Source organism: Pristis pectinata, chromosome 11 (assembly GCF_009764475.1).
Source record: "Pristis pectinata isolate sPriPec2 chromosome 11, sPriPec2.1.pri, whole genome shotgun sequence".
NCBI classification, from domain to species: Eukaryota; Metazoa; Chordata; class Chondrichthyes; order Rhinopristiformes; family Pristidae; genus Pristis; species Pristis pectinata.
In genome coordinates, this window is record NC_067415.1 from 31,151,158 (window position 1) to 31,175,071 (window position 23,914).

The 23,914-nt window shown below is 40.2% G+C and overlaps 2 protein-coding genes across 4 annotated transcripts; both read left to right on the forward strand.

Moving 5' to 3' along the window:
- Window positions 1-322: 322 nt before the first annotated feature.
- On the forward strand, window positions 323-3,417 carry gjb8 (gap junction protein beta 8). 3 transcript variants are annotated; one of them, XM_052025916.1, is made up of 2 exons: window positions 323-422; window positions 1,870-3,417. In XM_052025916.1, the coding sequence occupies exon 2, from the start codon at window positions 1,889-1,891 to the stop codon at window positions 2,702-2,704; it is 816 nt and encodes a 271-aa protein (XP_051881876.1). In that variant the 5' UTR covers window positions 323-422; window positions 1,870-1,888; the 3' UTR covers window positions 2,705-3,417. The 3 variants fall into 3 exon arrangements, with proteins under 3 accessions (XP_051881876.1, XP_051881874.1, XP_051881875.1); XM_052025914.1 differs by having other exon boundaries at window positions 417-551; window positions 1,870-3,346; XM_052025915.1 differs by lacking the exon at window positions 323-422 and adding an exon at window positions 1,093-1,579.
- A 10,620-nt stretch (window positions 3,418-14,037) lies between these two features.
- gja3 (gap junction protein, alpha 3) lies at window positions 14,038-21,719 on the forward strand. Its single transcript, XM_052026357.1, has 2 exons — window positions 14,038-14,243; window positions 17,796-21,719. Exon 2 carries the CDS (start codon window positions 17,813-17,815, stop codon window positions 18,989-18,991), a length of 1,179 nt encoding a protein of 392 aa, XP_051882317.1. The 5' UTR covers window positions 14,038-14,243; window positions 17,796-17,812; the 3' UTR covers window positions 18,992-21,719.
- The last annotated feature ends 2,195 nt before the right edge of the window (window positions 21,720-23,914 follow it).

The following is a 23,914-nucleotide window of genomic DNA, read 5'->3' on the forward strand; positions in this document are numbered from 1 at the left end:
ATTTCAATGAAATGCAGAATAGGTTACAAAGCTTGTTAAGTGTATTTTATGCACCAACATCAATATTAAATATGTTTTTGTTACTCTTTTAGGACATTTATTTACTTTCATCTATTGGTTACTTATTATATTGAAAGGAGATTTGTTTAAAAAAAAAGGAAATACTGGAAATACTCAATAGGGCAAACAGCATTGGTGAAGAAACATTGCAAAGTTCAAACGTGAAGGACTTCAGGTATTTGCCATCTTGTTTGCTTCCGTTTGGTGAGCCTGGGTCGAGCCAATGTTATGCTTAGTGGCTCAACTAAATTGGCGTTTTCAGCCGCGCAGCCTCCACGTGATACGCAGATTCCTTGAAATGTGTGCCGGAGTCTCCGCTCGCCTTATAAAAGCTCATCCCCACGCACTGTTGCGTCATTCAGGTGAGTGGGCAGAAGGAGTGTGCGATGGAGGCTCTTGGGGAGGGAGGGCTATAAAGCGGGTATCGAAACCAATTTACGGTTTTACTCCAGGATTTCGCGAGTAAGCACTTATTTTGCCACAGGAAGTCGGTGAGTTGTTTGTTGGGGTGGGGGGGAAATGGTAACGGCATTAACTGTCAGGTTAGACCAGGAGTGTGCTAAGTCCTTCCACAATTGGTGAAGGGGACTGTACCTTCTGAATCTGAGCCGGCAATCTTCGCTTCACTCTTAGCAACTTCATATTGCCTTTTAAATTTATTCAACATAGCATAATGCTCGCTTAAAGCTTCTAAATACCTTTTAAAAATCTGTGATTTTTAAATTCCTTATCTGATTTTCTTAAACTACGGGAAGTGACTGAGAAATTCGCAGTTAAACATGGGTTGCGCAGTTAGGGCTGATTCTTCCTGAGATCTGTAACTTTCCGGTTTTGAATTTCCAAATTGATGACCAACTTCGTTTTAGTTGCTTGTAACAACGCTTAAATTCTCAGTCTAGTTTGCATTGACAATCATTCATATCGGTTACTTTAATAAGGTAACTTTAAACATAGCTGGATCTTTTAATACATTCGATTACATTTTAATAACATTCGATTAGCTTCTTTAAAAAGGCCATTAACTTGTGAATGGCGAGCGTTAATGATGCACTTTTAAGATAATTGCTTTTCGAGGTAATTGGCGGAGTCACCGGATTTTGTAAATTGGCGTCCCCAAGAAACGAGTGACTTTTGAAACTAAACTTCCTTCTCAGACCTAAGTGCTTGGGGTTTGAGCAAATAAAACTAGACTGTTTGTTTCCCTGAACAATAGTCCGCCGCCTCTGAGACTCTCGCGGACTTTGACCTGAACGGATTGTTTTTCTACCTGTGCAGTGTCTCAATCAGGGTCGATTAACTCCAAAATACTGTGGCCAGTTAATGCTCCCGGACACTTTTTTTCTCTGACCAAACGTGGCGAGTAACTAACCCGTTGAAGTGGGCACTTGGTGGTTTGGGCCGTGTACTCTATAAACGTTTCATTAACCGACCCACGGAATGCACACTCTGGGGAGCATTCGTTGACTGGCGCCATCCACCGACTTGTAAATCTCGACGGTTATATCTGAAGAATTGTCTTGTAGGTCTAAGATTTTAATATCGAATGTATCTAAAATATAGAGAAATGTTAATGCGATTTCCATCTCGGATAGTAACTTGGGGGGTGAAGGCTGGCCGTACTGTGAATTTAGTTCAGCTACTCTACCAGCAGGGAAGATCTCCAGCGTGTAGAGAGAAGTTGGTGAAACTATCCTTGGACTAATTTTTTTAAGGGGATATGGCTCTTTAGGTTTAAAGGTGAATTACAAATGTAACTGCATATGATTTCGCTGTTCTTGTAATTTGGATCTTCATTTTGTTCCCTTGTAGGCCTGACTAAAGCCGGAAGATGAACTGGGGACAACTGCACCTTATCCTAGGAGGCGTCAACAGATACTCCACCAGCATCGGCAAAATATGGCTCACGGTGATCTTCGTCTTCAGAATCATGATTCTAGTAGTGGCGGCGGAGAGCGTTTGGGGTGACGAGCAGTCGGACTTCATCTGCAACACTCTGCAGCCTGGCTGCAAGAACGTTTGCTACGATCAGTTCTTCCCAATGTCTCACATCAGGCTGTGGTGCCTCCAGCTCATATTCATCTCCACCCCTGCCCTTCTGGTCTCCCTGCACGTTGCGTACAAGCAGCACGGAGAGAAGAGGTCCTTGGAGAAACGGCAGGGTTTCTTGAAAAGGGAAGAAGTCGATGCCTTGAGGAAACGGAAGATGCGGATCGTCGGTGCCTTTTGGTGGACCTATGTTACTAGCATCTTCTTCAGAATCCTCTTTGAAACTGTGTTCACTTACATGTTGTATTTTCTGTACGGTGGGTTTCGGATGGCCCGCCTGGTTAAGTGCAACTCCTGGCCCTGTCCCAACACCGTTGACTGTTTTATCTCCAGACCAACGGAGAAAACGGTGTTCACCATATTCATGATCGTAGTTTCCGGCGTCTGCGTGCTTTTAAATGTAGCCGAATTGTTTTATTTGATGGTGAAGGCTTGCACAAGGCAGGCGTGTTGTGTGCGGCAACACCCCCGCCACCTGTCTAGGAGGCAGGAGAACCAACAGAACGAGATGAACGAACTGCTGTCCATTAATGCCGAGCGCCAGCAAGCAGCGTTGGGGCTTAGCAAATCTTCCTCAGGGACTCATTGCACCGATTAAACCTGCCCCGGCACTGAGTGACTAATTTACAGCGAAGCACCTAGGGTTAATGTTCCACTTGCAAGAGTTCGATACCGCCTTGGTTTTAATTTCCAGCTGACACAACAGCTTTTAGTGCCTGGAAGGTGCTCTAAGCGCACAACTTGTATTAACTTGAGCACGTTTAACAAGTTGTATTCGCGATGCCTTGCAATTTCCGCCCAATTCCAGTATTAACGTGCACAGTCGGTGATGGGCAGGAGCTGGCAATCTTACTACGGATTTTTCCTCGCCCCTAGAACTTAATCTGTGACTGATAATGGATTAACTGTAACCAATATCTCCAAGAAGCACGCTAAGTAGGTTATGTTGCCGTTTTGTAGTGTTCAATGCCGCATCAAGTTTCACGTTAACTGCGCCCGTCAGTCATTGAAACGCTGCGATCAGGTCCTCGGCCACCAGGGGGGGCGCGCTCCTAGGAATTTGCGAATCTAGATTTTGAACAATAAAATTCTTCACGTCTACGTACTCTGCACTCTTTTGTTGCCGAGCTTGGTGGGAATTTGTTTTCAAATACAAATCAGATCTCTAATAACTGAAGTGGGTTGCAAAAAGGAGCAATATTGGCTGAGGGTTAAACGTCAAGCAGGCTGTTCAATAACATGGGCTTAAACCAAGGACGTGCAGGGAAATTTAGATACCGGAATGTCCTCGGTTTGACTTTCAAGTGCAGTACTTCTCGCCACTCAGTGGGGTCAGGACTCTAAACTGTTTGCCGTCGGGCATGCTATTATTGAGCCAATTCTGACAACAGTTCCTGGCCGTTATAGTTATAGTTTTCTAACGAGTTAGATTTTACTCGAGTCCTAACGGGTAGCAGATTTGATTTGGGTCTAAAAATCTGCCTTTGCTTAATTCGCGGGATCAGGAATATTTAAATCGCGATAGCCTACTTGGGGCACAGTTGCATAAATGCTAACTAGATTTGTTAACAATTGTTCTGTAAGTATTTCTTCCCAACTAGAACATGCATTTAAATAGGGTCTTGACGGCTTATCCAGAAAAGGAAGTGTACTGATCTGTGGATTTGCATCTTGGCCCCAGGTCAATTGAGATACCACTTTGGCTTCCTGATAACGTGTTAATGATTCATAGTGCTGCCTCTCCAGCCACAAACACCAAAAAGCCTGACTTTGGCCATGGAAAGATGAAAATGACCACTTCTCATGACTAACCTATTGCAGTGAAATGTGGGTCAATGTATTTGGAGGCAAGATGAGCATAGTAATTAAACCAACAATTGTCTTTGGCTTATTTTCAGTACATCTACTGATTAGAGGTACAATAACCTCTATTACAAAATTCAAAACTACCTTTTGCTCAGTTCCAGCTATACCAATGTCATGGTATTGGGACCAAATCTGTTGAATAGAACAGGAGTTGAGTGTTGGTAATCATTCTTTGGAGTTGGTCTTTGTTAAATATGATCACTTGCTTCCCCCCCCCCCCCCCCCCCCCCCCCCCCCCCCCCCGGGAGTACATACAATTGGAGTTGCTTCATTGCACCAGAATGGTTTTGTAAGTTCCAATATCACTGGGTTCTTGTTCCCTTATGCCAAATTAGTAAATTATTAGATGGGAAATGTTGCCCATGGTCGGGCCTGTTCTATGGTAATGGTACATTGAATACTCTCAAACTGAGCACCATTTCAAAAATGGGTAGATGTGATGGTGTGCCTACTGTACATTAGACTAGTGTTTGCAATTTTTGCCTAAAGCAGTAGTAGAATGGGAAGGGTCTGGAGCTGAATACAAAATGGTCTTCTGTTTCTATTTTGCTAGGAATTAGATTTAATTGTCATCTAGTTGTATAACCTTCTGTAGCAAAGTTGTACAGCATGGAAACAGCCCTCCAGACCAACTTGTCCATGCCAACCAGGTTACCTATTCAAGCTGGTCCAGTTTGGCCCACATCCTTCTGAACCTTTCCTATCCATACTCCTGTCTAAATGCCTTTTAAACATTGTATTGTACTGACCTCTACAGCTTCCTCTGAAAGGGAGCTTGTTCCATATCCCCACTACCCTTGGTGGGAAAAGTTTCCTTTCTCACCTTGAATCTATCCTCGTTTTTTAGACTCCCCTACGGGTGGGGGGGGTAGAAAGACTGATCAGCAATCTGCCCCTCAGACTTTTTTGTCTCAGTTCCTCCCTCTGCTTTGAGTGAGGAAAAACCTCAGCCTCCTCTTGCAGTCCCAGTAATATCTGTAAATCTTTTCCACCCTTTGGAGTTTAAACATCCTTCACATGTCTATGACCAGAATTGCACAACACTCCCAACAAAGTGTGGTCTCACCAACCTGTATAGTTGTAACATGGCATCCTAACTCCTGGATTCAATGCTCTGACTACTGAAGGCAAGCATGTCAAATGCCTTCACTACCTGTCTACCACTCTCAAGGAACTATGTACCTGTACCCCTTGGGTGCCTATTCTACAACCATCTAAGGTCTTGTCATTTACTGTAAGTACTCATTTAACTTGCCATAATGCAACATCTCACACCTGTCTGACATTTCATTGGAGTGTTAACAATTTGACTCCCAATCATGGACAAATGATTAGAATTCTAATGTTCTCTAAACTGCAGTAGATGTGGTCTACATGGATTTTAGTAAGGTGTTTGACAAGGTTCCATGTGGTAGGCTTCAGAAGGACAGAGGGCATGGGACCCAAGGAGGCTTGGCCATGTGGATTCAGAATTGGCTTGCCTGTAGAAGCAGGGGGTTGTGGTGGAGGGAGTGCATTTGGATTAGAGGGCTGTGACTAGTGGTGTCCCACAAAGATTTGTTCTGGGACCTCTACTTTTCGTGATATTTATTAATGACTTGGATGAGGGGGTAGAAGTTTGCAGACAACAAAAGTTAGTGTTGTGGATAGTGTGGAGGACTGGCAAAGCTTGCAGAGGGATATTGATAGGATGCAGAGCTGAGCTGAGAAGTGGCAGATAGAGTTCAATCCAGAGAAATGTGAGGTGGTACACTTTGGAAGGACAAACTCCAAGGTGGAGTACAAGGTTAATGGGAGGATTCTGGGTAGTGTGGAGGAGCAGAGGGATCTGGCAGTCCATATCCACAGATCCCTGAAAGTTGCCTCACAGGTGGATAGGGTAGTTAAGAAAGCTTATGGGATGTTAGCTTTCATAAATTGTGGGATTAAGAGCCATGAGGTAATGATGCAGCCCTACAAAACTCTGGTTAGATGACACTTGAGTACTGTGTCCCGTTCTGGTTGCCTCATTATGGGAAGGATGTGGAAGCATTGGGAAGGGTGCAGAGGAGATTTATCAGGATGCTGCCTGGATTGGAGAGTATGGATTATGAGGAGAGACTAAGGGAGCTAGGGCTTTACTCTTTGGAGAGGAGAATGAGGGGAGACATGATAGAGGTATACATAATATTAAGAGGAATAGATAGTGGACAACCAGACCTCTTCCCCAGGGCACCAATGCTCAATACAAGAGGGCATAGCTTTAAAGTAATGGGTAAGAAGTTCAAGGGAGATATCAGGAAGGCTTTTCACCCAGAGTGGTTGGTGCATGGGATGTGCTGCCTGGGGTGGAGGTGGATGCTGATACATTGGTCAAGTTCAAGAGATTGTTAGATAAGCATATGGAGAAACTTAAAATATGGGGATATGTGGGAGGAAGGGGTTAGATAGTCTTAGGTGTGGTTTAAAGATCAGCACAACATGGTGGGCTGAAGGGCCTGTATTGTGCTGTATTGTTTTATGGTTCTAAAGCTTGGAGCCTTGGCAGCTAAATGGCAGTCACCTGCAAGCAATCAAGCTTCAATATCTAAAGGCTTGAATTCAATGCCTACTTCACAAGGACTGGACCTTGGAAGGATTTGAAAACCAGAATGAATCTTAATTGATGTTGACTGCTCATTAAACTACTTGGGAGAACACAGTAATGGGTTAAAAACTTGATGCAATGTCAGGTGAGTGGCCTTTTTATTGGGTGGAATTGAGGGGAAGTGCCTAGGCATTAGATTTTGACTGGCACTCATGTTGAAGATGCCTGATTGGAATGAAAGAACAGTTGCCCATTTCTAAATGTTAGAAATGTGTAGTTGAGAAAGGTGATGCATCCTTGAGTGAAAGTGGGAGAGGGAATAATCAGTCGTCTGAGTGCAATTAAGGGTCCTTTGAATGCACAGGTCACTCAAGGCTTTGAAAGGTCTTGTGAGATTGACTGGCAAATTGAAGGGTAGTGTGGCATATTCTTTAATCTGCTTTCTAACATTGTGTAATGTATTAGATTCCTGGGTTCATTGCTGTAACAAATCTGAAGTTAAGCCAGGCAGCACCTCTGTAGTGAACAATGTCCAGAACTGGCAAAAGAGAAGCTGGGAGGAGAAATGCAAACTCCCACTCCAGTAAGTGGGAGTCAAAGGATGTGAATGCAAAATGGGGGTGCAGAGGGGCAGTAATGGGAAGGCATTAAACACTTTAACTCCTGCTTTTACTAATGCTTGATCAAAACTTTTTTCCCCATGTCTGAACTTGGATATGAGGTTGACAATCTACATGCACTGCTCTTGACCTACTGAGTATATCCCTGCACCTTAAGTATTTTAATCAAATTGGTCATACTGTCTAGATGTTGGACAGAAAAGGTAAATATTTTTGAGGGATGGAGCATTTATTTGCAAAGTGATAGCTGAGGTTCTACCTGTGGATGCAAGGTAGACCCATAATTGAAGTTCTGGAAAATTTTGCAGTATTCAATACATGTTCTAAGTGGTTTGCCTTTGGTTATCTGCAAAATCTCCAATTTAAAGTAGAACATAAATGAATGCCCACCTTGAATTTGCTCAATGTAAGAGGTGTTGCAGGAACATGTGTCCAAACTGGCTCTCTGGGGTATATTGATCACTTCCACCAAACAAGTTTCCCCTCCAACTTTTCTCCTATCCAGTGGCTATCAGTGTCATGTGGCTGGTGCATAGTAACTTGTAGTATTGGAGAAGTGTTAATGGGATTGACTTGATCGTCAGAAGTTGGAATAAATGGGTCTTCATACTGGAAAGATGTAACTAGTGGACTGGTTCTTGGCTATCAATTCTAGGGGGCCTAAGTTTTTAAAATGGAAATTATTTTTAAATTGTATGTGCTATTGAGACCACATCAAGTGCACTGTACAATTCTGTCCCCCTAAAAGGTTTACTAGCACTGGAGATAAGAAGTGTGCCTGGTAGTTGCACATTGAAGGTATCAGAAATTCTGGAGCATGATTCATTAAGTTAGGGTGGGAAGTGTCAAGGGAGCCCCACTGATTCTGGATGGGAAGAGGAGCAAGAGTAGAAGTGGAAAATGGAATGCCCCATAGGAAGGAGAATGCACAGTTGAGGAAAGATGTGAGACAATATTATGGAAGATATGATCCAGACAAGACTGATTTGGAGAAAATGGGATTAGTTCCTTGTAGGAAGAAGGGTGAGAAATGTAGTCCATGAGTCATAAAACCATAGAGTAGAAATGGGCCCTTCAAGTCTGTAGGTCTACATCAATCTTCAAACACCCACTTGCACTAATCCCACTTTAAATTTCCTTGCATTGCCATCAATTTGTCTCAGAATCTACCACCCACCTACACACTAGGATCAATTTAGTGATGAATTAACCTTCTAGCCCACATCTTTAAGATATGCAAACAAGCCAGAGTCCCCTGAGGAAACTTGCATAGGTCTGAAGAGAACATGCAAACTCCAGATAGATACCACTGCAGGTTAAGATTGAAGCAGGGCTGTTGGAGTGAAAAGGCAGCAGCTGTGCTGCTAGTCTTTGGTGGAGGTTGGTTCCAAACCTCTTCTGAAATAGAATTAGGGAAGATAGGGAAAGGGAGAGGAGAGGTCGTCACATGAACAATGTTCCACAAAATTAAGCAAACTGGTTGCCATTGCTGTTTTCATTTGGAGGAAGTGAGTATAAGCCAAATTTGAGGGTGGCCATGGATAGGTCTAGTGGGTTGCTGGTCAAGAAAGATATGCACAGCCCTCAGGCTAACCTGCTATAGAAACTGATGTAGATTGTCACTTTACCACCTTTTCCTTCATCTAGAGGCCTAAATGCAATATCCCTGGTGATTTACACATGCATCCAATTCTGAATGATGCACCTGTTGCTCACTGGTCTTCTCTGCAATAAGATAGCCAAACAGTGACTGTATTCCAGTCCATGAGGATAAACTGAAGCTGCTTGTCTGTAACTAAATTTCCATCTTGTTCCCCACATACCCCAATGAAGTTCAATGCAAGTGAGCAATAGCCTTTCATTTGGTCACATTACTTCTTTCTGGACTTGAGATGGAATTTAGTTTTAAGTCTATCAAGTGTTTCTGGTATTCAGATTTCCTGCATTGATTCCATAGTCCTTAATTTCAGATTATTTTGCATTTACTACTCACTTTTGTTCCATATCACCACCTTCATTTACCATGCATCAGCCTGTTATTTAATCACTCCATCCTTTCACCCAAACCTACACCTTCCCTTGTATTCTCACTTGCCCTTCCATCTCTCTACACCTTAAAACATAATCTGTCTAAATATTTCCATTTGTGATGGTTATTTCCTTCTCTGTTCAGATTTCTAGCATGCAGTGTTTTGCTTTTGTAAAAATCATTGTTTATCTGGGCCACTGGCTTGAATAGTAAACAAAGGAAGGATGTATTCCAAGAGTCTACTGACCAAAATTATCAGCAATATTCTGCAAAAAGTGGTTGCTTTGTTTACCCTATACAGTTTCTAGATTCATCAGCATTTATTAGTGGCCCTGTTCTCTCGGCAAGATTTATTTCAATAACACTAAATGCATATTTTAGTGGTGCAGAAGAGATGCTGGAGAGGTGATTCCATCATGCTAGGTATTGACATGTCATTTTTTTAAGAAAGTACTATTAAGCACTTTTAGTACTTTAATGATTGGCTTTAATATTAACAGCAAGTAATGAAATTTGCTCATAGTGGGTAGTACCTTCTGCAACATATCTAATTTTAGATATCTCAATCTGTTTCACCTAAGAATTGCAATTAAAATTAGTCTTTGTATATCTGGTAATGAGATTGTCTTCATAGCAAATGTGTCACAGAAGGATACATTCATCCTCCATCAAGCTTAATCTGGTCAAGTGGTCACATAGTTCAATTACAGAAGGTGCACATGGTGGAGGCTCCACACAAGTGGAATTCAGTGATTTCTTAAGAAATCATAAAGCCTTTATATAAATGTCAAAAAAGTCAATCATTCCTTATACCATCTTTTCATCTTGTAACTATACAGGAGATCCCATCTACTCCATGCTGCCTCCCAGAGGAGCAAACACATTAGTCCATTTTCTCCTAACTTGCATATTCTTTCCACCCCCAAATTCTCTTTCACTCATATACATTAACCATCTTTTATTTTTTCCCATTAACCTACAACATGGGCTAAATCATAGTAGTCAATTAACCTACTGGCCTATCTTTTTGACATAGGAAGAAACTAGAGCAACCAAAGGAAATCCATGCAGATAAATTCCACACACCAGCAATCAAAGCTTAGATCCCTGGAGCTGTAAGGTGACAACACTAACTTCTCCACCACTTGCTGCCCTCTGGAGATGTGTACTCTGCAGTATCACATGGTATTTTATAAGATTTGGCAACACCAGAAGCACTTAGCCTGCGCAAAATACTGTGAGAAGACCTCAGAGCAAGGTTAGACTGGAGCCTAAACACAAGTACAGCACAGGAACAGGTCCTTTAGCCCACAATGTTCTGCTGAACCAATTACATTAGTAATAAAATGCCCAACTAAACTAATCCCTCTTGCCGACACAATGTCCATATCCTACCATTTCCCTCGCATTCATGTGCCTACCTAAGAGCTTCTTGAATGCCCCTATTGTATTTACCTCCACCACTCTAGTCAGTGCATTCTAGGCATCCACCACTCTGTGTAAACAAACAAAAAATTGCCCTGCGTATCTTATCACCTTAAATGCATGCCCTCTGGTATTAGACATTTCAACCCTGGGAAAAAGGTGCTGGCTGTCTATCTATGCCTCTCATAATCTTATAAACCTCTATCAGATCTCCCCTCAGTCTCTGCTGCTCCAGAGAGAACAAGCCAAGTTTGTCCAACCTATCCCCATGTCATGTGCCCTCTAATCCAGGCAGCATCTTGGTTAAACCCTTCTGCATCCTCTCCAAAGCCTCAACATCCATCCTATAATAGGGTGACCAGAACTGAATGCAATACTTCAGATACTGCATAACTAAAATTTTATAAAGCTGCAGCATAACTTTTTGACTCTTGAACTCAATGTCTTGACTAATGAAGGCAAGCATGCCATACGCCGCCTTTACTGCCCTATCAACTTGTGTAGCCACATCAGATCTCCCCTCAGCCTCTGCCGCTCCAGAGAGCAGAAGTCCCAGTATGGATCTCTGAGGAACACCACTAGTCATAGACCTCCAGCTAGAATAAGTCCCCTAGACCATTACCCTCTGTCTTCTACGGGCAAGCCAGTTCTGAATCCAAACAGCTAATTCACTGTGGATCCCATGCATCTTAATCTTCTGGGTGAGCCTCCCATGAGGGACTTTGTCAAATGCCTTATCAAAATCCATGTAGACAACATCCACAGCTCCACCTTCATCAATCACCCTCATCACCTCATCAAAAAAACTCAATCAAGTTAGTAAGGCGTGACTTGCCCTGCACAAAGCCATGCTGACTGTCCCTAATTACGCTTTGGTTTTCCAAATGCTCATAAATCCTATCCCTAAAGATCCTCTCCAGTAACTTCCCTACCACTGACATGATACTCACCGGTCTATAGTTACTGGGATTATCCCTGTTTCTCTTCTTCAACAGTTTAGTTTTTTTTTAAAAAAGTCACTGCTCTGACAATTCCACCATCCTACCTCCAAACTTTCCCTCAAGTTCTTGAATATGATGTGAACTCAGACCCTAGTCCACTCCCTCAATTCTCTGTATACCTTGAAATGGACTTCTGCACAGCTTCAAGCACTAAAACAGCCTATCATTTACATGAACAATTTTCTCACATTACAACTATGTTAACGTTTTCTTCTTTCTTGGATTACATTACGCTGTTCAATCATAGAATTATCCTGGTACCCCCATCTTTTCTCCAACTCTGTGGCTGCCCAGTCATCTCAATGACTTGCATTTCCACCCCCCCCCCCACCCCAACCATCACCTGTAAATTTGGTGAGGCTCAGTCCTCCACCCTTCTTCATTACCTCCATGCTGCCTGATTGACAGTTTTATGCTCGTACATGATGTCCAGTCACAAATATATACTTATAATACTCAGTTCTGCCAATTCCAATTACTCTGTTGCTTGTTTGTTGCCAATTTTGAATGTCATGAATTCAAGCTAAATGTTTTATCCTTGAAGCTATCACCTAATGGCCTCATCATAAACTATGTATGCAAATAATCAGTTCCACCCAAATTTTCAGGTGCTGTCTTGGATAAAACTCTTCATATCTTCTTGCCCTGTGGGAGCTCAATTCCATCACTAGAGGGCTTTAGTCTCCTTTAATGATTTGTCTCCTTTGACCATGGCCAATCCACAACTGTAACTCTCATTCATACCTTCTTTTACCATTGGATTCAACTTCTGGATGCTTTTTTTTCATTGGCTTCTTGCCTCCTGTTTTCCACGAAACTTCAGTTTAACCAAAATCTCACTGTTCTTATGATGTCTGGCACTAGGCAGGAAATTCAATAAACCAACTGGTTTCAGGACCTCCCCACACAAATCCAAAGTTCTTTCTGTTTTAAAGCTTTATGTTTGTTATTTTTGACTGCCATCTTTCTTTGGCTCTACACAGTTGCACAGCCATTCTCCATTCCTGATTTCACCATCCTGTCTATTCCTTCTCCCTGTCATCATTGCTAGCTGTGTCTACATTTTTCTATAATAAAAAATGCCTTATAATTGCATATTGTGATTATTTAAGGTGAACATGATGAAACACAGACCTACACTAAAAGAAAACTAAATGAAATTGTTACTTTCACTTCAAAGTATTCCATGATGCTTTATATCCAGATGTTCACTGGTCCTTATCCAAGTATTCTCATTCATGTGAGTCTGGATAGTGAGACATTATAGGCTATTTTAACAAATGAGAGTAACACTGAAGCTTTTGTTTAATAGAGTAGATTTTCTGATTTTTATTAGCAAAGTGATATTTGTCCTAACCATATCTTCCTACCCACCATATCAGTCAATCAGTTAATTCAGCAGAGCCTCGGGATCAAAGCTGAAAACATTGTTCTGAGTATTTCAGCTCCACACTAGGTAATTGATTCAGCCACTGAGCCATGAGGCAGTTTGGTCAGGTAAGACTTGAGAACACAGATATCACCCTATCCAAATGATAACACGATAAAATTACATTGCCTCCCTTCGATCACACAATGCACATGATAATCCAGACGGTACAATTCTGTTAGCTTTTGACAGCAAGAATCTAAAGAAAATACCTTGATTACAATTATTCACCTGGACACGGATCAAGAAAATGAGCAAATCGTGATCCGTAACAATTTTTATGCCTCTTGAATTATGTAAAGCGCACAGTATATTGTATGGATAAAGTGTAAAATGGAACTACACTTATAGCAATACTGAGAAATAATCTTAGAGCATGCTATAATATTTGCTCCTCTTTGAAGGAGAGCATTGCGTTTTGATGTAATATTTTTCGATTACATTTTATCTATTTTTTTCGATTATAAGTTTTGATAGTTTGAAGAAAGTTACTGAAACAAAGATGACAGGTAACCATAGGCTGATATTTGGAACAAATGACACATTTTATAAATTCTTAATTGCACTAAACGTTATCAAACGGCTTTTTTAAAAAGCTAATTTGGTCCAATTTTTCACCTGCTGTGTACACAAGTAGGCAGCATGTATCCGTGATTATTTAAGCAAATTCCAAATGGCTAAACACTGTAATTAAAAATAAATCACTTGCGCTCTCCACTGGAGTACCATATTTTTAAAATTAAAAGTGAACGAGATAAAGTTTAAACGCGAACATCTTTTACAGCGTTACAAGAGGCGGCATGCAAAACAACTCATGGTCTCATTCCCTAAACTGATCGTTTCTGGACAAAAGTATTTACAACGAAAGTTTATAAATGTTTGGTTCGGTTGTTTTAAAACAGACAAGGGAAGTTTGCAGAGGCACCCAGTGAGTCTTCTACTGAAGTGATGAGTTTTTTTAGTGGGTGGGGGCGTGGCATTGCCCTCCATCTGGTGACAAGCGAGGTTCATCCATGCATTCTCACACAATGTGACAGCGGCGATGGCTGGGGGTGAGCAGGAACTTCGTGCGATCCAGTGTGCAGGTTTAATGGACTTCTGAATCACTTTTTCTCCCCCTCGCAAGACTGGCTCGGAGATCTATGTGTGAAGAAAGCGATTGTGCTTGAATAGGCTGGCTGACAGCGGTCAGAAGTGTTGGGTAAGCTGGGAAAGGGAGGGTTACCTAGACAAGTCTGCTTCATGTCCCCAGCGCACTCAAAAATGGCATCTATGACAGCCGGATGTGTTTAGTAGCTAGCTGGTTTTGTCATGTCCAGCCTGAGGTATGGTATAATCGCCAATATTTTGAGACGGGAGTCTTTTCGCATCCAGTTTTTTTTTGACGAGTTGGTGGGGGTGGCGGGTATATAAGTGGTGGCACTGGAGTTAGGGTAGGTGGCGTGAGATTTTCTATTTTATCATAATAAACGAGTTTTATGTCTAGGTTGAAAGATTTTAAGAAAAAGTTGCACGTGAGCGATTTGGGTGCAACATTATAGTAAAGGAGCGGTGTGTGAAAGCTTCTTCGCTGACTCTACAGATCTGGCACTTTCCCGATGAAACCACATGCTGCGCTTTTATTCTAAAACGCAAATCCTACAGTTCAGTCAAAAGTTGACATGATTGAAATGAGCTAAAACGGATCTGAAATAAAACTGGATTCTGCGCAGGTCTTTAAATTATTTTTATTCCAATAGTTTCAAATCAACTTCGAAGATACTTTCAGAAAGAAAAATATTTTTACTAGCCTTCCTAAACATTTGATATGGCAAATACAAAACCATATCTTCTCAAATAAAGAGATGGTGTGTAATTTCGTCCTTTTTTAAAATAAGAGTTATGGTTTTCGTGCAGAACCTGAAGAGAAAGCCAGGATCATTTGCAGAGATTAAAATAAATTTTACCAATAGCGAAATAATAATCACCTGCATTACATTTAGTTTCTTTTTCTGGAAACACAAAACTATTCTGCAAACCCAGAAACCCAGATGACTGACAAAACTTTGGAAACGGAGGCAATTTACAAGTTGCCGTTCGGAAGCTGATTTTAAATTTCCTATTCCATTTAAAATTTGTCAGAAATTAACCTTGTAATCAGAAAGGTCATTAATATTTCATTTAAATAATAGCCTTATGGCTATCAAATCGCATAATTTGATGTCCCTTTCCATGAAATGAGTGCAAGTAAACTGAAGCAAAAATATAACAAAGTGGGAGAAATAATTACACGAGTAAAATAAATATTCTTTTGTACTGGGCACCTGCTGATTCCCCACGAAGCTGAATAAGCTATTTTTTCCTTGTTCAGCATTGTGTTTTCTGATGATGTAAGCACCTATAGAAGGTAACCATTAGTCGGCTGAATTGCCATCATGATAAGCTTTATATTTCCTAATTTGGTGGCTGGTATACAGGCAACAAAGAGATTTAGACTGCCGAACTCCACACAATGAATAAACTATATGATTTTATTTGCTATAATATAGCTTGAATACTGATATCATAATTCAATCTAATGATATTAGACCAGTACTAATTTAGTTAAATCTAAGAGCGATTTAAAGTTACTAGTTGCCAATGAATAAAAAGATTCAATATTAAAAAAATGAGAAATTCCTCACAGTGAGCTGGTTTACTGTGTATCAAAATACAAAGGTTTTGTGGGAGCATGTTTGGAAGGAATTTAACAAGTTGCAAAATCCAGTGGAAATTCCAAAGTTGTTTCCAAAACCGTGTTAGTTACAAAAACAGCCGCTTTAAATACCTACTTTTATAAAGATTGTGAAGAGATTGATAGATACACGGTCTGAAGTGACCCTCCGTACACAGCCAAAACATGATGCTTCCGTAATTTGATTATCAGTAATGCATAGTATTTAACTGGTGTAATCGGTTTAGATATTTATCAACAATTTATACTGATTCAATTCATGTCATTTCCTTGTGGCTTTTTTTGAAAATATAGTATCTGCCAGACTGAATCACTGGTGCGGATTTAACCTATTTGAATTTAGTATGTGATGCTGGGCGAATTCAGTCTGGTAAGGTTACACTTGTAATGCCATCCTCTTTGCCATAATGGCCACTTAACATACAATGATTACCACAGAACGGTTTTAAGTAAAACGAGTCTGAAATTATAACTTTTTGTTGTTTACTCCATAATCTGCTAATTTACATTAATCTGTTGCATTTGCATTTTTTTTTAAATCCTGTAATTTTATTCCACGAGCAAGTGCATAAGTCAACGAAATCTATACTAGAATGCCTAGGATGACTTTAAAATTCTATGCAAATAAGCATTACGTTGGAGCAAAGGAGATAAGTCAAATAGTAACATATTAATAGGAAAATGGAAAGATAGATTATTTCAGAACTGGTGCAAAGGGGTGTAAAATTGAGTTAACATAATTTGTTTAAATAACCAACACCAATAACAGCTACATTCTAACAAGATGTGAACGTGCCCATTGTGTTAAAAGGCCAGTCCCGAAGTACATTCATTAGGAATTGATACGCCACTTTCGAATAAATTAACAAAAGATACATGTCTGGTTCGTTATTTTGAAATAGATCTATCAGATACAGTAAACTTAAAAGGATTGTGTAAACTCAGTCCGATTATTCTTCTGCTAACACACAATCATCATGTTAGTCTGCGAATGGTTCTAAGGATCAAAAATATAAATTAATGGTATTATCGTGGTGAATAATGTGAATCAGCAATTGGTCCGTATGGTAACATTTCACTGAGATAAATTTATCCCAAATGATAAGTTCCTTAGTAGGCGCAATCAGTATAAATATGTGATTTTTCGTATTACCAAGATTCAAAGATGGAAGAAATAGAAGTACTGAGTCAAATCGTCTGCAGTATTCATTTTATCGATATCCAGCCCTGTCGTTCAGACTACTGAATTTCTTCTGTAGATGTTGCGCAATATCAGAGGCATTCCTGAGGTACCCATTGTAATGTATTTCCCTGCCTTGAACATGAAAATGTGCGGCAGATAGACTTACGACTTTTGTTGTGTGTGTTTGCTTCTTGTATAAATACCTACATATATCTGATCTGTGCAGACAATCTGAATTCTGCAATTCTATGCAGTATTACTAACTCCGACCTTTTCTTTATCCACTTTCCCAGTGGGTTTCTATTTCGGTAAGACATCTATATTCAAAAATGATATTTACAATATGTTGTAACATCGCTTCAGCACTTATAACCAACAAAATGTTTGGTCACAACTCCTAAATGAAGATCTTGCAGCTTTACCTGTTGTTTATTATGTATGTATTCAGTTTCTGCGCTTTAGAGCTGCATATATCACATCCGAGCTGTGGATGAAATACAGTATTCATTTCAGACTTCAGGCAGAGTTTTGCAAGTGGTGATACACTAAAACATACATCTTATAAAGGTCTTGCGAATTCCAATAGGAATTACTGCCATTCATTTGACAAATATGTGCAATATATAATTGGTTAAATGCAAAATCTTATGCACATTTTAATGGAATTGATTTCCAACTCTGCAATTCTCATTGCTCTCGTAGCTGTGATTGCTTGTATTTCATGCATAAAGTTCTTTTTAACGAAACCACATAGCTCTATTGGTGAATTTTCAAGACCGAATATCCAATTCCATTGATATTTTTGGCTTTTTTGCTTTGTATCTAATGGTCCTTTGTTATATGGATTGCTTTTCTAGGGTAGAGGCTTAAAACAATGGGTGACTGGAGTTTTCTGGGAAGGCTTTTGGAGAATGCACAGGAACACTCGACTGTGGTAGGCAAGGTCTGGTTGACTGTGCTCTTCATCTTCCGGATCCTGGTGCTGGGTGCTGCGGCTGAGGAGGTCTGGGGGGATGAGCAATCCGATTTCACCTGCAACACCCAACAGCCCGGTTGCGAGAACGTTTGCTATGACAAGGCTTTCCCCATCTCTCACATACGATTCTGGGTTCTGCAGATCATCTTTGTCTCCACGCCCACCTTGATTTACCTGGGCCATGTACTGCACATAGTGCGGATGGAAGATAAACGGAAAGAGAGGGAGGAGGAGCTCAGGAAAAGCAAGAGTCAAGGAGACAAAGAACTACTGCTTCAAAATGGCAAAAAGGGCAAGCTTCCCTTTAGGGATGAACATGGTAAAATCCGAATCCGAGGTGCCCTTTTACGCACTTATGTTTTCAATATAATTTTCAAGGCGATGTTTGAAATTGGATTTATTGTAGGTCAGTATATCTTGTATGGCTTTGAGCTTAGACCTCTGTATAGGTGCGATAGATGGCCATGTCCCAACACCGTGGACTGCTTCATCTCGCGGCCAACAGAAAAGACTATCTTCATCCTATTTATGCTTGTGGTGGCTTGCGTGTCCCTTTTATTGAATCTAATGGAAATCTATCACCTCGGCTGGAAGAAGCTGCGGCAGGGAGTGACCAACCGGCACCCCCCTGACCTCGAGCACAAGCCCGAGCCCATAACGCCGCTCACCAGGACTGTCCCAAGCAGTTTCACCTACCCCTACTTCCCTGACACGACGGAGGGACCCCAGCCCTACCCGGGGGCCCCGCCCGCCGAGTTCAAAATGGCGCCGCTGCCCGAGGACAGGCCGCCGTGCGTGGTGTACAACAACAAGCTGGCGGCCGAGCAGAACTGGGCCAACTTCGCCACCGAGCACACCCGCGACTTCAAGCCCGGCGCCGCCGACGCTCAGGCGGAGCCCGCGCCCCCCACGCCGACCAATGAGGACAGCGGAACCACGGGCGAGGCGGCGCGCGGCAACGGTCACCTGACCACCACGGTGGAGATGCACGAGCCGCCCGGCACCGACACGCGCCGCCTGAGCCGGGCCAGCAAGGCGAGCAGCGCCAGGGCTAGATCGGATGATCTAGCAGTTTAGCGCCGGCTTTTGCCCTTTCCTCTCCGAAAGCAGTGCAAGGTTTTAATGCAAAGTTGGGTGGGCGGGAGAAGCAATACGCATTGGAATGCTGGGGATTGCAATGCGCGCTGGGAGTTGTGGCTTGCACAGAGATGACGGTTATTTTGTTAAAATTGGGTTACACACCTATTAGCCTTAACATTTATACATGCTCTATTTTATCACTTTTAATAAATGGGAAAGAAAATCCAGACAAATTAATTCGTAGATCACAGAAGTCCGCAGGACGAAAATGCTCCATATTCCCATCATGTTGGACTGAAGCCTGATTTAGCATGTTGTAATTATAATTGATGCATGATCATTAATTGCACCTCTAAAAGCTCATTTTACCAAACCCACCACCACATGTTGACTTAAGAACTGTACTTTTTTAATATGTTAATCATTTCATGGCAAGGTAAGACGTCTACAGTAAGCTGGAGAAACACAACTCCTTAAATGTCTTATTCAACTCACTGAATGTGCTCATGTTAGATATATGCACTCTGTGATTGTAAGCAGTTATCTGTAAACTGATACGGCGGGTAAAGTCTCTAAATCTGAACTTAAGATCACAGAATGCTTCATACATGACACATACACAATTTAGTCCTACCACAGGGTTACAATATTTAACTTCTTGATTTTCATCCATCTCCACTGTTCACTTAGCCGAGCAAACTTCAAATTACAACGTCTGTGGTGGCAAACTAAAGTAGAAGGATTGAATGCATGTTTTGAGGTACATGGACAGAACATGAATTTTGAATGCCTTTTATTCATAAAAGCACCAAAGCAGGGCAACATGCTCAAACCAATTATAAATTAAAGGGGTATGCACTGCAGTTTATTTATGTGTGAGGGCATGTTTGTGTGTTTTAGTAGATACAATACTGCTCTGACAAGTTTAGGACTCTGCCACATTAAAGGAGAAGACGGGTGGAACCACCAAGAAGTAAAAGTATGGTTTGCAGTAAAAAAAACGTTCATAGAATAACATTGTTACATTTTAAAGAAAAAAGTTTTTAGGTTGTTTATCATGAAATTGAAATGGTCCCAGTGTTTCTTCAAGAACATGACATCTGTGCACACACTACCTTTTAACATAATTAGATTTGGAAATTCTAAATAATTGTACTCTACTCACTGCTGTAACCCTTCCAGGCAGAGAAGAAAATATTACTAATACTCCAGAGTTAGAGCATGGTAGTTTAGTCTCAAACTTATTATTGTTGGGTGGGGAATTGGGAGTAGGGAGGTGGAACCATAGGGAAAGTGAGTTGCATTTTGTTGCTTTGGCATTTATTTTTACTGTGTTTCCCAGGATACATAATCTTGGCTAATATCAGGAAAATAAAGTGTTAAAGTACTGGTTGCTTACGGATATTTTCAGTAGAAACTTGCAAATCATCTGACACAAAGTTGCAAAGACTCCCCATGCTAAATCTTTTTTAGACATAAACATTTTAGTAAAAGGTGAAAATACTTAGGAATAAAATTAGGTATGTATGGAAACATTGCTATGTATTGGAAGTTGTCTAGGTTTCATCTTCTGAGTCACATTGGTTGATGGAAACAAATTTTACTAAAATGTTCATATCTTTTAAATCAAGAAATGCTTATTTGCTCCAATTGGCTTTTTTTGTGCAGGAACTGTTTTCAAAGTATAGTTTCTTGCCTGAGGTTCCCTATTTCATTTTAGAACAAGTTTATTTGTAGCCCTGTGTTTAACTATACCAAAAAAATGCACTGAAACAAAAAAATCTGCTATTATCAATAAAATTATTTCTTAGATAATTTTAAACAAGTGGCTCTAGCTTTGATGAATATATTAGATAACTGGCCAACTAAATACAAGCAAAAATTATGTATTCCTTGAATTAAGAAATCAGAGGCTTACTTTAATGTTTTCCCAGGGTTGATTTAAGTTTCTAGCTTGATATATTAATTACTGAAACCCTATTGATAATGAACAAATCAAGGAATCAGTTTGTAGGTGTATTTTTTTAATGCGTTGTTTTTTTTCCATTCATTTTCTTGTACAATGTGTGCTATCTTTGTAACTATGTTTTGGTTCCTGAAAGTTTACATTATCAAAAATTGCACATCTCAGCAAAAAAAGTTTACATTATTAGACAGTAAATTCTAAGAAAATGGGCCTGCCCTTATGCATCAAATCCAAAATTAAATGTCTTAATACAAAATTAGAGCTCCTAAGAAAAAGACAGTACAGTGTACAATACACCTGATTTTTACTAATTATAAAAAATGCATAGCTATAGCCACAGAATAGTTTACCTTGTAATAGATAACCGTGACAATGGGGGCTATAGTAGTTGGTAATTAGTCATAAACTTGACCAAAAGACAATATTAAGTGAGAGAAATCACTTTATACATGGAATTTGAATTAAACTAATTAGGTTTCTTCAATATCTGTTGCTTCATACCATGCTATTTTGTTAACAGCCAACCCATGAAACCTATTACTTATCAAATATCAGCTCTCACTAGAGGTAAAGAACTTGCTGGGCAGTCAGGGACATTTAATGATTTGGAGCGAAAGCAACAAAGCTGTTCTAAGTGTCGTCTTTAAAGAAGTGCCTATGTATTCTATTCTGTAAGAGCAAATTGATGTAAATGTTACTTTACCTCAAATGTTTACAAATGTGTTACCTAATAAACTTTTTTGTACCATAATTCTTTTGAAGAAAGATATCATGCCTTAATTTTTTATTAATCTCTTGTCTTTCAAACTGGTTATGTAAAACAAAAACATCCATTAAAACACTTTATAAATGATATCTAAGTATAAATTCACTCTGAGTTACCAATGACACAAAAGCAACACTCTGAGTACCCCAATATTACAGCTAAACATATATTAGTCTTTTGCAAAGTTTATGCTTTCAGTTTATTCAATTATTAGTGGGCCTGCTGGGATGATCAGGTTTACTTGTGCAAATGAAGAGTATCTCTTTTGAAGATTGTAGATATACCCCTTGATTCATTCACTTTGGAATCAAAACTATGGAGTAGCAATTAAACTGTGTAGGGAATGGAAGTAAATATTGTTGGAAGGTACTCACAAACAAGATGGATTTCTATCAAGCTGAGTGCCATATATTTCAAAACTGGGTGTTTAACAATAGAATATAATTTATTGGTTTTGTGAATGTCAGGCCCATAAACAGGACATTAATTTGAGAACCAATTATGTAGATGGAAAGGGAATGAATGTAGATGAAATAGTGCATGTGAATTAATACAGTGGGTTTAGGGACAGATGATAACCTATGAGAATTACTTTCATATTTATGATAACAGGAACTTTTAACTGCTTCATTTTTAGATATTAATCCTGAAACATTGGTTAATTAGTACTTCCTCTGAAAAGGGGCTGAGGGGCTCAGTGTTGTAGAGGACAGTGAAGATAAGGCAGTTGGGAGTATGATTTACATATACAATATTTAGGTTATTATGTGATCAAAGCAACTCAGAAATTTGGATGGGAGATCTGGAAGAGGTAAATATACCCAGTGAAAAAAAAACTGGAATTCACAGGTGCTTCCATGCTATGCAAAAGCTCTTTTAAGTTCTAAATAAGATCCCAACCAGCTGGCTGCAATCCATAAATAACACCCACTTTCTCTTTTTTCTGCACCTTCTCATGCAATTGGAGAAGATGCAATACCTTTCATTTTACCTCCTACCTCACCAAATACTCAACATGAAGCAGTGATTTACTTGCACTTTCTATTTAGTATAGTGTATTCACTGCCGACAATGTTGTCTCCACATTGAAGGGATCAATTGTAGATTGGAGGACTACATTGAGGAACACCTTCACTCAATCTGCAATTGTGATCCTGAACTTCCAGGCAGCTGTTACTTTCATTTCCCCTCTGTCCTTGGCCTCCTAGACTGTTGCAACAAGTTAAATGCAAGATGGAGGGATAGCACCTCATTTTCTGAACAGAAATAATATAATTGAATGGACACAAATTTATGATCATGTAATATATTCAGCATTTCTAGCACTTTTATTTTAGAATTGTGGCATCCACACTACTTTTCCTCTTGTAGCTTTAGATAATTATTCTGCATTTACATGTCTACCAGAATGACCTTGTGTTCCCTTGTCTTAATGATACTCCTTCTACTCTAATACTTCTTGTCGTTTATTCTCTTCTGCCTTCCATCCTCCCGCAGAGCTTTCCTATCATTCCCTCCTCTCCTTTTTCCTGCATCTTACACTATTTGATCTCCAGTGTTTTCTAGTTCTGATGGTAGGTCATCAACCTGAAATGATAACTCTGTTCCTCTCTCCACAAATGTTGCCTGGCCTGCTGAATATTACCAGGAACCTGAACAATACTTTGATGGAGTCACCCTAGTCAGACTTGCACTTTTTACTTTGTGCCTGAACCTTATTTTACTGAACCTTTTTACTTTGTGCTTTATTTCCCTGAATTTACGGTAGAATAAAAAGAAATGCCAATCTTCCAGAACATATCCTGTTACCCTAAACACAGGTGGATAGGATCTCCTATACTAGAAAATTAACATGAAAAGTACATGTATCCAAGTGAGATTATGATTGCTTGATTGAGGACTCTCTAAAAGCAGTTGCAATAATATCCACAGATCCTAAGCTTCAAACTCCATTGTTTATCTGGGTTATAGAGTAATACAGCACGGAAAGAGCCCCTTCGGCCCATGCCAACCAAGGTGGCCATCTAAGCTCATCCCACTTGTCCATGTTTGGCCCATATCCCTCTAAACCTTTCCTATCCATGTACCTATCCAAGTGTCTTTTAAATGTTGTTATTGTACCTGCTTCAATGACTTCCTTTGGCAGCTCATTCCATATACTGACCATCCTCTGCATGAAGAAGTTGCC